We start from the raw sequence: 12692 nt of genomic DNA, 5'->3' as shown, positions 1-12692 counted from the left end.
ACCTTTGGGTTACCAGGATTGCCCTAAAAAACCCAAGACTTTAGTGTTGCTAGCACTAAGAAGTCTAATTATGTGCAGCTTCCATCGCTTGTTTATACCTGTCCACTTGTGGGTTAAAATCAGCCTAGTTTAAGATCTGAAACTCCTCTAAACTGGCTGTGCTGCTACCATTGGGAATGGGTCGTCATGTCAAACCACGGGCCAATCAGACGTCTCCCTGGGCTCTACGTGCTGGAGCCTAAATTAGGTCATGATCTTAATAAGTATTGTCGCTCAGTGATTCTCTGACTGCGTGGAAGAGTACAGAAGAGGACCTTACAGAGAACAGGCAGGGCTTTTGACTGGGCATCATAGCAGAACAGAAAGCAGTGAGGAGGTGTGGACCTCACGCTGGCAGCTGAACAGGTAAGGGCACAGCGGGGTCATGATATCAGGGTCCTGTTTCGTGCAAAGCCAAAGTGTTACTCATCTATCACCGTTCACTCTCTCTCAACTCTCTTTTTCTTCCATCTTCATTATCTGCTCTATAGTGCTGCTCTAATTTGTACATTCTCTCTTATGTTAGGCATATCGAGGACATTTTGATCTAGGTTATAGTCTCCTAAATATACCCTCATAGTACACACCATACATCAACCATGGTGGCAATTTAAAAATACAGTTTTAAAGTGATTCTGTGTTCTGGTGTGCATATACAGCAGGGTTTGAAAAGCCTGAGATGACTAGGCATGTTTATTTATATAATTAATATAAAATTTATTTGATAGATAGATAGATAGATAGATAGATAGATAGATAGATAGATAGATAGATAGATAGATAGATAGATAGATAGATAATACAATATATTACATAATAATATTAAGTTTATTTTATGTATGTATGCATGTATGTATCAATTTCAATAGAAGTATAATTTATATTATTTGTATAATTTTTATTTTAATATTATTAATAAATAAATGCATTATGTAAATAAATGCAGTATATATATATACAAATGTCACAAATGTACTTGATTAACGGCAGAAATCGAGTATAATATTTCAAATTAATATTATTTTTCTTTTTATAAACTTTATTTCTATGTTTAAATAACATTTTAAATCGCAAAATGTCATTGTTCTCAGACTTTAGGACCACGTGTAGGCTATAGTGACAGGACTGTGAATGGGGCAGTGTGAGATGTGCATGGAGCGTATATATATACGCACTGTCTGTGAAGTGAACAGTCAGGGTGGACAGAAAGCAGGACCCCTCTGTGTATCACACTACTATTTATAGTGTGAACAAATCCCAGATATGAATGGAATCCCTTGCTCTTCTACAGCCTGGAGTGAGGGAAAGAAAGAGAGAGAGACAGAGAAAGTATTGAACAGAAGGCAAGAGTGCTTTAGCCCGAAAAGAGAGACAGAAGAGAAAGAGAGAGAAAGATTGGCATTTGTCCTGTCTGTCTCACTGCGGGGAACAGTGGTTTACTCTTACGGCAGCAGGTATGCGACTTTTGAGGGCAGAGAGAAGATGTGTGTGTTTATGTGTATGTGTGTGAAACTATAACAGTGCTAAAGGTCACAATGAATATAGGGGACAGGCTTTTTTAGGTAAATCAAGATAGTGATATGATGATGTAATGAGACCAATAAAACTGGGTTAAATCAAAACATTTGAAAGTTTGACCTTTTAGATGGAGCTTTCTCTAAAAATACTAACTAATTACTTAAGTTTCTGAAGAATAATTGAGTCTGTGATAAGTTGATAACGACTCTGACAGGAATCAGTCTACATTGGAACTACTTTGAAACAACAGGCAGGTTTAACTGTAAACTGTACCTTAACGTAATTTACATAATTTTTTTTTCTGACTGTCTTGTGGTTTTACTGCAGGAGACATCCAAACATAGGACTGTGATGACGTTTGGTCATTTACATATAAACAGCATTATTCCCGATGATAAATTCAATGAATCTGCTGAAAGAACTACTCAACACAGTTGGATACTGACCTCAGGTGCCACAGTGTCAAATACACATTTCATTTAGGAAAATAAAAGAGAGAGAGAGATTTTTTGTCAGACAGGTTGGAAAGGTCTAGAACTTCTGGGAGGTTTCCAGGCATAGTGAGTATGTCATGCAAATATATTACACCTGTGAGCGCAGTGTGGGAGTTTTGGGAAATGCAATATTCAGTGTGAGATCTCGGTATGTGGTGGGCTGGTTTGTGATACTGTAGGTGGTTTAATTGATCTATGATCCAGAAACCTTTAGTTCTAGTCTTAGAATTTGCTTAAAGTTATATGTCGTAATTGAATGGTTTTGATATTGACAGCATTTTTAATTTGATTTTTGACTGCTATTTTGGACGATAGTTCACCCAAACTATCCCTACCAACTACACCCTTCAAGTTGTTCCAAACCTTTCTTCAACACAAAAGAAGATATTTTGAAGAATGTTGGGTCTCATTGACTTTAATCGCATGGAACAAAAAATGCCATAGAAGTCAATAAGTCCCAACAACTGTTTGATTACTACCATTCTTCAAAAAAATCTTCTTTTGTGTTCAGCAGAAGAATGAAATTCATACAGGTTTAGAACAACTTGATAGTGAGTAAATTATTTTGGGGTGAACTATCCCTTTAAGGCGGGTATTTTGGAGCAGTGTTAGACAGCTGCTGTAGTGCTTGCTGCTCTTTTAAAGGTAAATTTAGCTCAACGCCCGCCCGGCAGAAGGGACACCACCACTTAAAGTACCAATGCACCTCTGATGATGTGCAAACAGTGTCCCTGGTTACGGTTGCTATGGTTGTGAACTTCTGTGTTAGCACTTTTAGTTGATCCTAGCTGCCCTGAGATCCATGTTAGGTTAGAGAAGGATTGAGACATTAAAAGATAATCATATTGTGGATGCATTACCATGCATGATGGCTGTAGTACACAGGAGGATTCCTCTTATATCCCAGGTGTCTTCAGTGGGACGTTCCATCAGCAGCATAGCCGAGCAAATTATGGGCAGAAAGCTCCCCGCGAGCACATAATCAAAGCTCATCAGCCTGCAGCTGTGTTTATTAGCACACTGGATGATTTTACATATTTCCGAACAGCTTCCTACAAAAACACAAAACTGGAGTGATTCAACCTTCATTCTGCTCTGTTTGAAATGTGACGGTGAAATGTTTTTGTTTCCGTGTCGGTTTGTGCTGCTTAGTATGTAAATGTATTCTCTTCAAATTTCTAGAGAGTTCTCCCGGCAGTCATTTGTAGGAAATGATGCCTTTTCATTGCTTTGCATCATTATTATGTTAATCATTATATAATAATAACAATATATTATATCATTACATAACATTATACAAAAGAAAACAAAGAAAAGATCAGACAGCAATGAGATTTGCTTAAACCTGTTTGTGCCCCAGATGGTTCTCCTAAGAAAAAGACACCAAAATATGAAAGTCTGCAATTAAAGGATTAGTTCACCCAAAAATGAAAATGATTTCATTAATTACTCACCCTCATGTCGTTGGACACCCGTAACACCTTCGTTTATCTTCGGAACACAAATGAAGATATTTTTGTTGAAAGCTGAGGGCTGAGAAAGGCTTCAGATAGGCCTCCTTGCTTTAGACAAAAATATCTTCATTTGTGTTCCGAAGATGAACGAAGGTCTTACGGGTGTCCAACGACATGAGGGTGAGTCATTAATGAAATCATTTTCATTTTTGGGTGAACTTAACCTTTAAGGCCTGGTTCCACAGACATGGTTTAGATTAAGCCAGGATTAGGCTTTAGTTAAATTAGGGCATTTTACAAACGTGCATTAGAAAAAAGCGTTACTGTTGTGCATCTTCAGACAAAACATTGGCACTGACATATTTTAATAACTCAGTGCAAGTTGCTTTCAGTTAAAAAAGATCAAACATGCATTTTAGTCTGGGACAGGCTTAAAGGGATAGTTCAAATTACCCCATGTTTTACTCACCCTGAAGCCATCCTAGGTGTATATGACATGCAGATGAATACAGTCAGAGTTACATTAAAAATGTCCTGGCTCTTCCAAGCTTTATACCGGCAGTGAATGGGTGTTAAGATTTTGATGGCCAAAGAAGTGCATCCATCCATTATAAAAGTACTCCACATGGCTCCGGGGGGTTAATAGAGTGAAGCGATGGGTTTGTGTAAGGCTTAAAACTTTCTACTTTGTAAGCTTTAGTTTCTGCCAACAGTCGTGCACGCATTCACGAGAGTGGTTTTCCAGTGTATGACGTAGGATGCAGGTGTATCGTAAGCTAAGGTGAGAGTAGACGTCTCTCCCGGTTCAAACAAATAGGGCTGGGCAACAAAACTCAAGCTCCCACGGCATTTCTGTTTAAAAATTCTCATTTGAGACTTCTAATTGGTGACCAGTGTTTTGTTTTACTCTATCCTCTGTGCTTTGGACATTTTGCATCGGATCGGTGTTCACTCTTCAGCCGGAATTAGACGTTGCACAATATTATACTGGAAGCCAGTGATTAAAGTTATGAATATATGTTTTTCCTTACAAAAGCGCTTTAGTTCCCTTCAGTTCTCCTTTATTAACCCCCTGGAGTCGTGTGGAATATTTTTATGATGGATGGATGGATTCACTTTTTTGGCCTTCAAAATCTCAACCTCCATTATTTAATACACATTATTCTATAAAACTCTGATAGTATTCATCTGAAAGAAGATAGTCATATATACCTAGGGTGGTCTGAGGGTGAGTAATGGATACATTTTCATTTTTGGGGGAATTATCCCTTTAAGCCTCGTCTGTGAAACCGGGGTTATAAATCATACATTTCAAAAATTAACTCAAATATTTCTTATCAAATTCTACCAAGACCAAATTAATGTTATCTACATTATTGTTACAACTCCAGTCTTTTAATTTCACCAAAATGATTGGACAACCATCTGAGATTAAATTTATACCTAAATGAAACATTTGATTATTCCGCTAAGTCTCCCTGACCTATGAATGAGCTGCCACTACACTACTGTACCCTCAAATGTCCATCCAAAATTCATGCTGAACTCGCAGCACGAATGCCGCATTATGTATGTATCATTTACGATATCAGTACGTTCCACCTCACATTCCATATCCAGTACAATGTGTGTGTAGGTGTGTTATCCCAGCCCTATTCTCTCCATGTTAACATAAATGATTCAGGGGTAAGAGCTACTACCTGCTCCTCACTGCGGGAGTCACTAAGCAACCGAAAGACAATCCACGGGCACCTGAGAGCCGCAGGGGGGCTTTAGTTTTCCCTGGCTCTCCACATACAGACAAAACGCATGTATTCAAACCCACAGCAGGCCGGTCTATCCATCTGATCTATGCATTCAGTCTCTTCCTGTCTCTTTTACAGCAGGAACGTGGACACAACAGCACAGAATGTCTAAACAGCCGTCGACCAATGTAAAAGCCCTGCAGGTGAGTAAACGGTGTGTGGTTTTTGTTGTTGTTTGTACATCATTTAAGAATAGTGTGTTGATTTTAGTGAAACCTTGCACTTTTCTTAGCTCAAAAACACTCAAACATGTCAACATGAAATATTTTAATCTGAAAAGCCAATTCCCTATTTGGAAACACTGAGTTATAACTGTAAAAACACATTTCAATGTACAATGCATTACAGAACTCACACAAGGCCATTCACAAGTAAATGAAATGCATTACTGCATGTTGTTGATGCGTGTCCAGCTTTTTTTTCTCGGTAGGGAACATTTCATAACCAAACTGAAACAATGTATATAAAAATAGACTTGTACACTTTAACTGAAGTCCCTTCTGATACAGTTGATGGAAAAAGTATGCAAACCCTATACATTTACATGGATTTCTGCATAATATGTTATGATCTTCAACAAAGTCTGTTTAAAAAAACACCTAAAAAAGATTATGTTGTCATGTCTTTATGTAGCACACTATGAAAACAATGAAAATTATGTGATATCTAGTTATTATAATGAACATCCTTCAGCAGCATAAACCTCCATCAAACGTTCCTTTGTGTTCAATATATAAGATTGTGTTGGAAATCAGATCATGTTATGACCATTTTATGCAGAAATCCAAAGTGTTCACATATTTTTTTACACAACTGCACGTATGGCTGGGAGTGATAATGTAGACACTCTAAGAGAAAGAAAGAAAGAAAACATTTTCATAGCAGTTTACCACAGTGTAGAGAACATTTTTTACAAACATGGAACACTTCAGCCAAAAATAGACACCTTTATCTTTCCATAAAAACTCTCAATATACACACATCCATAAAAAGCCCAAACATACACAAGATTCTGGATACAGTCCATCAGAGAACACAGACAGAAGGAAGACCAGCGGTCATGCATGCAAGGACAGGAGCACATGGTCACTACTGTACAGCCTAAAACAGCCAATAATCTGATTTCATCCAGCAGCTTATATAGATGTAAAGCCAAAGGAATTGAGTAGAAAAAATAGGGTTTGACGTACCAGACCATGAAATACATGCAAACCTGGAGGAAAGTCTAATCTTTAGAAGCGTCTGCGATTGGTCGAGAGATCTCACATGCTCTAATCAAAACACAAAATGGAAAAAAGTGTTTGACCTTGGAAAAAAAGTGGTAGTTGTCTACACTTCTATAGAACCTTAGTGGTTTCCATGGGATCATTTTATGGATTTAGTGTTAATTAGGGCTAATTCATTTTTATATTGGTGACATTTCAGGTATTAAATAGCATGTAAACTTTATCACCAGAAGAAAAAAAAGCCCATTGAACATGAAACTAGTTTGCAACCATTTAGACATGCCTCCTTTTATAGAACCTTTTTGGCATTAAGGTTTCTTTAAAATTAAGTAAAGAACCTTTTTTTTTATTTTTTATAAGAGTGTATTAAAGAACCCCAAGAGCCATTTTTTTATTGTGATATTATTTTGTATTATAATTAAGCAGTTTCCCCTTCAAATTATTATTACCATAATGAAAAAGACTTCTTTAATATGATATATATTAATATATTCATTTTTAATTATATTTATAATTAAATTACCAATAGGTAACACTTTACAATAAGGTCTCATTTGTTAACTATCTCCCTTGTTAAAGGGATAGTTCACTCAAAAATGAAAACGATCCCATAATATACTCACCCTCAAGCCATCATAGGTGTACATGACATTCTTCTTTCAGACAAACACAATTGGAGTTGTCCTGGGTCTGCAAGCTTTATAATGGCAGACCAAAATTTGAAGTTGAATATGGAAGACAGTCCGCCAGAAGCTAGATATTTTACTTAATAATGTGTTAAATATGGATATTTTTCTCTTACACAAACCCATCGATTCACTTCAGAAGGCCTTTATTAAACCCCCGGAGCTGTGTGGATTACGGTACTTTTATAATGGATGGATACACGTTTAATTTTTGGCTGCCATTCACTGCTATTATAAAGCTCGAAGAGCCAGGACATTTTTTTTATAACTCCGATTGTATTCGTCTGAAAGAAGAATGTCATACACACCTACGATGACTTGAGGACGAGTAAATCATGGGGTAATTTTCGTTTTTGGGTGAACTATCCCTTTAATGAATATTAACTAACATGAACTAACAATAAGCAATACATTTGTTAAAGTGTTTAATAATTGTTGTTAAAGTTAGTTAATAAAAATTCAGCTATTCATTGATTGTTAATATTAGTTCACAGTGAATTAACTAATGCTAACAAATACTTTTGAGTTTAACAATGTAGTTAATCTTGAAATCAACGTTAAAGCTGCAGTCTGTATAACTTTTTGCGCTCAAGAGCAGTTAATAAACAGAACTGCACGCGTCTTGTGGAGGAACATTGCAGCCGGAGCTACTTCCCTCTGTTTGTGTCTGTGGCGAGTCACGCAGGGACTGTGCTCCTCCGCAGCGGCTCCTAACAGACCGCTCTGAAATAGTCCCAATATAAGCACTTATTAAAAGTGTGCCATAATGATTCAGGGTAAGACAATAACACGGTTTAGAAAATTGATTCATGTTGTACATTCACTGTAAAAAATTATATGTTCAATAAGTTATGACAACAAATGTTTTTACATTGTTTTAACTCATCAAAATAAGTTAAGAAAAGTTAAACATAATTTAAGTTGAAATAACTTAAACATCCAAGTCGATTGTACTGCAAAAGTTCAAAATGTGCCTTTTTTTTTTTTTTACAGTGTTCTCATTATATTATTTTTGTAAATATTGAACGTTACGGACAGCAGCTATAAGTAATAAATGCTGTCAAATTGGTGTTTATTCTTAGTTCATGTTAACTAGTAATTAACTAATGTTAACTATTGAAAGCTTACTGTAAAGTGTTACCAATTAATGTAAAATTGAGAGCAGTTGAATAACGATAAAGCAAATTTTAGGGGAACATGTGCTTAATTGTCATGAAAATAATGCTGATGCAAAATATATTTTCTTTTGATTTTGCAGTCAAATGTGACCTGTTTTCTGTAAGATTCACCCATGAATGATGGGATGGTTGTGACAAACATGCTAAAAAATATATATGAGAAGAATATGGCAAGAATCCTGATCCTTTTACTGTTTCTTCCTAGTGTAAAGTTGTAAACATATTTACATTTTCACATTTGGAACTTCTTTTTTCATAATACATGCTGCATTTAGATGCATTTAATAAAGAAAGGTCTCCTTCGGGCTTCAGCAAACAGAGAGATGTCTGTCATCTCACTGTTTTATCTGTTGCCCACAGCTCATTTCCATACAGGCACTTTGCTCTTTATGAAATACAAACTCCAGCAGGAATACACGTCCAGCAGGTTTTGTGGAAAGGTTTGGTTTCGACAACTACACTTGAGTTTAAATGACTTTGGTACTGAGATGTGGTTACAGCAGTGTCAGGAGTGGGTTCACCTCACCCTCAGTGATGGTAACTGTCTCATTGCACTTTCTTGTCCGTCTCAAAGGCCAACCTTAATATTCCAATGGGGGCTCTGCGTCCTGGGGCGGGACATCCTGTGAAGAGGAGAGAAGATACAGTAGACACAGAGGAGGTCAGATTCTGCTGGAAGGAAACACACACGCACACACACACAATTGAGTAAATTAGACACACATAAAGACATTTGTAGTCACGACCAGATCACATTTCAGATTAAATAAATAACATATTTCACATTAAAAAGCTTATTTTTGCTTTATGACAAAATGCAAAAAGGTAATAGATTAAAAACATTTTTACATTATTCTTAATTCTTTAGAATATAAAAAAGTGACAATATTTAAATCAAGATACAGTACTATCATTAAGTACTAATGAACACACTTTAAATATTTTTTGGCCACAGTAATGAGGAGAAAGAAAGAAAGAAAGAAAGAAAGAAAGAAAGAAAGAAAGAAAGAAAGAAAGAAAGAAAGAAAGAAAGAAAGAAAGAAAGAAAGAAAGAAAGAAAGACATTTTTGCCCTATTGTCATTTTTTTATGTAAAATAAGCATGTTTATATCCGCTCCCGGTAACACTTTCGTATGGGGAACACATATTTACCATGAGTTCTGCTTCAATAAACTCCTAATTTACTGCTTATTAATAGTTAGTACGGTAGTGTTTGTAGCATTTAAGTTTAGGTATTGAGTAGGACTAAGGGATGTAGAATAAGGTCATACAGAATAAGGCATTAATATGTGCTTTATAAGTTCAAATAAACAGACAATATCCTAGTAATATGCATGATAATAAGCATCTAGTTAATAGTTAATAACTGAACCTTAAAAAGTTTTTTTTGCTCCCTTATTGCAGCAACAGATGGATGTTTTACATTTGATTTTGTAATATATAAATCTATTAAAGATGTATTATTAAAAAAAAAAAACATTTATTGGCACTTCATGATAGTATTCAAATAAACTGTTTAATAATTCATATATATTCATATATTCATATATATGCTCTCTCTCTCTCTCTCTCTCTCTCTCTCTCTCTCTCTCTCTCTCTCTCTCTCTCTCTCTCTCTCTCTATATATATATATATATATATATATATATATATATATATACACACACACACACACACATAGACATACATACACACATTTTTGTAAATGACAAATACTAATAAACATTTTAAATGTCTTTTTGTATGCCTATACAGGAAAATATGCCAACATGCTTGTATTTATATATTATGGGAAAATGTTAAATAATTACAAGAAGAAAAAAAATGATTACAAAAAAAAAAAAAAAACATCTAAAAAACTGTTATATCAATTTAGGGGCAAATGTGATTGTCATAAAATAATATTAATGTCACCTTTTGGTCCTAAAATATGCTTCATTTTCATTTGATAATATTAAAATCATTTTTATTTTGGGGGTAAAAACAAATTTTTTTTTTTTTTTGAGGGCCACTCAGTAATATCTCCCACAACTGTTGCTTTCATAGGCATCCCCAGTCACTCCAGAGGAGAAAAAGCCCCTGCCTGGCGCAGTCAAACTACCGGGCCCTGCCGTCAACCTCTCTGAGATCCAGAACGTAAAAAGTGAACTCAGATGGGTCACCAAGGACTAAATAACAAAGGTAAATCTGACAGTCAAATATACACACTCACACCCATTTTTTTCCTATCTACCATTTTGGTTAGTCAAACAATGTTGGTGGTTCTCAGTCTTATAAACACGCACACACAAATATATAATTAAGCAGGAACACAAGAGCAATCGATTTTCTAAATGTGCCACATCACTGAAACATTTAGAAAGGCCACATGCTGTTCACACAAATGACCACATGGTGTCAGTAGCTGTAAAAGTAGTTTGCACATGTTAGCATGCATGTGTCAGCGCTGGAGTGTGTGAGTAGCTGTCAGTGTGTGAAGGGGTATGAGGGTGAATCAGGCTCTATAAATACCCCACAGATCAGTGGGGCAGTGAAAGTCCGTCTGTTGTGTGCAGTCCCAGCATGCCTCACAAGACCTTCCTATTATAGAGCCAAACATGTGCTTTGACCCACTATGTGTGACAGAAATAAAAACAAATTTCGCCATGCAAACTGCCTTGAGATTATACAATGTTTTTATTCTCCTTTTCACAGGTGGCTCCACCCCCCATTTTATCCAAGGCTTTGGTTACGGTCTCCATCCAATAAGATTCATGTATTCAACACAAAATCCCAGAGAATCGGTCGCAACGGAATCAATGGCAAGCCTTAATGATGACACTACCAACTGACCTGAGAATGAAGAAAGGGGGTGGATTCTATCGAAGCAAAGACTGATGGGAATTGAGCAGTTCAAAGCTCTGAACCATGGTTTAGTCTGTCAAAAATAGGTCATCACTGTTTAAACCACCAACCATCCTATTCTGTGATTTACGCTTAAAAGTTTACCGTGTGCTTAACTTAAAGGGATACAGTAGTTTACCCAAAATGAAAATTATGTCATTTAATCACCCTCACGAGTGAACTATCCCTTTAAATTAGATTTTATAGTAGTTCAGTATTCTCCTATACTATCAATGAGTTAGAATATATGAAACTGAAAGCATTGACTGGTTTTCTCCAGCCAGATTAACTCGTTAAAACGTCACCATAAAATCAATGTTCTTTCAATATATTTTAAATCTGGAGTGATTCTTATGCAAATAATTGCGATAAATTGTATTAATCAATCAAATGTCACGCATTTAATTTGATTAATGTTCTTCAGATTGACAGCCCTGCTTAAAACGGCCCATGCTTCAGGCTTGTTTTCTCTCTCTGCTCTTTCTTTATCTATGGCTTTGTTCTTGTGTGTTGCAGTACATGAGTAGGCTGTTGCATAATAAAACAAGATTTCACGTTCTCTCCAAGAGCAAATCTGTAGGAGGAAGCCAGCACTTGCAATCCTTGAACAAATAGAACTGGATTTCAAATGCCACACTATCAGTTTGTTATGTACATAAACCGGGATCAGTTTGAGTGTAAAGCTGCTCGCTTGTAAATCACATCATGTGTCTGGACTGTTGTGTGATCTACAGTGATCTGTAATCTGTAGTTTGCTAGCGGCAGGTGTCATGACCTTTGGGTGAAAGTGTCCTTATTAAAGATCATGTATTGCTCCTTAGATCAGAGTCGGTCTGCATTAAGAGATATCAGTCATGTAAAATGCAGATTAATTGGGTCTCTTTCATTTGTAAATCTCTATTTTCTGTAAATTTGCTTTGAAAAAATGTGTATTGTGAAAACCACTATACAAATACAAATGTGTGACTGGATCTGAGACAAATTTTTGTGAAAAAAACATCAAGCATTCATGGAAACACATTCCAGACTATTGGAAAAGCTTCCCAGGATGCACCTCATGAAGTCGGCTGGAAAAGTGCGCAAAGCAGGAATCTAGACTAAACGCCTGTTCACACCAAAAATCATTCTCAATATTAAAGAATAGGGGAGTTCACGTCACAGCTGTAACGATAATGTTCAAATCACTTTCAGAACGATTTTATCCAGCTGACAGCCAATCAGAATCCATTCTACTGTCACAAGCTCGGACATTTAAAATGACAGACAAGCATTAACTTAGAATAAACAGAACAATATTGTCCAATGGTGTGGAGGCTAAAATAGTTATATTTATAGTTATCTTTATGGTTTGTTCTTAGTGTGAATGGGCCTTAAAGGTATAGTTCACACAAAATTGAAAATTCTGTCAT

General features: G+C 36.1%; 2 protein-coding genes across 5 annotated transcripts in view; one reads left to right on the top strand and one right to left on the bottom strand.

The window, feature by feature from the left end:
- The first annotated feature begins 254 nt into the window (after positions 1-254).
- Positions 255-12254, top strand: smpx (small muscle protein X-linked). 2 transcript variants are annotated; one of them, XM_067435139.1, is made up of 5 exons: positions 255-405; positions 5389-5453; positions 8975-9061; positions 10447-10581; positions 11095-12254. In XM_067435139.1, exons 2-4 carry the CDS (start codon positions 5415-5417, stop codon positions 10570-10572), a joined length of 252 nt encoding a protein of 83 aa, XP_067291240.1. In that variant the 5' UTR covers positions 255-405; positions 5389-5414; the 3' UTR covers positions 10573-10581; positions 11095-12254. The 2 variants fall into 2 exon arrangements, with proteins under 2 accessions (XP_067291240.1, XP_067291239.1); XM_067435138.1 differs by lacking the exon at positions 255-405 and adding an exon at positions 1337-1493.
- The window catches only part of cnksr2a (connector enhancer of kinase suppressor of Ras 2a), a 115986-nt gene continuing 108856 nt past the window's right edge, over positions 5563-12692 (bottom strand). For all 3 annotated transcript variants that reach the window (XM_067435131.1, XM_067435132.1, XM_067435134.1), the window contains one exon: positions 5563-9023. In XM_067435131.1, the coding sequence (XP_067291232.1) occupies positions 8982-9023 (42 nt within the window). In that variant the 3' untranslated portion in view covers positions 5563-8981. The remainder of the gene's footprint in view (positions 9024-12692) is intronic.

The sequence above is a fragment of the Pseudorasbora parva genome, chromosome 24 (genome assembly GCF_024679245.1).
Source record: "Pseudorasbora parva isolate DD20220531a chromosome 24, ASM2467924v1, whole genome shotgun sequence".
Taxonomy (NCBI): Eukaryota; Metazoa; Chordata; class Actinopteri; order Cypriniformes; family Gobionidae; genus Pseudorasbora; species Pseudorasbora parva.
This window is presented reverse-complemented; position numbering and strand designations above follow the sequence as displayed.

Coding starts and splice junctions, on each gene's coding strand:
- smpx (XM_067435139.1), top strand. CDS start 5,415: ATGTCTAAACAGCCGTCGACCAATGTAAAAGCCCTGCAG. Junction 5,454..8,974: donor CCAATGTAAAAGCCCTGCAG/GTGAGTAAACGG, acceptor TCCGTCTCAAAG/GCCAACCTTAATATTCCAAT. Junction 9,062..10,446: donor ATACAGTAGACACAGAGGAG/GTCAGATTCTGC, acceptor TTGCTTTCATAG/GCATCCCCAGTCACTCCAGA.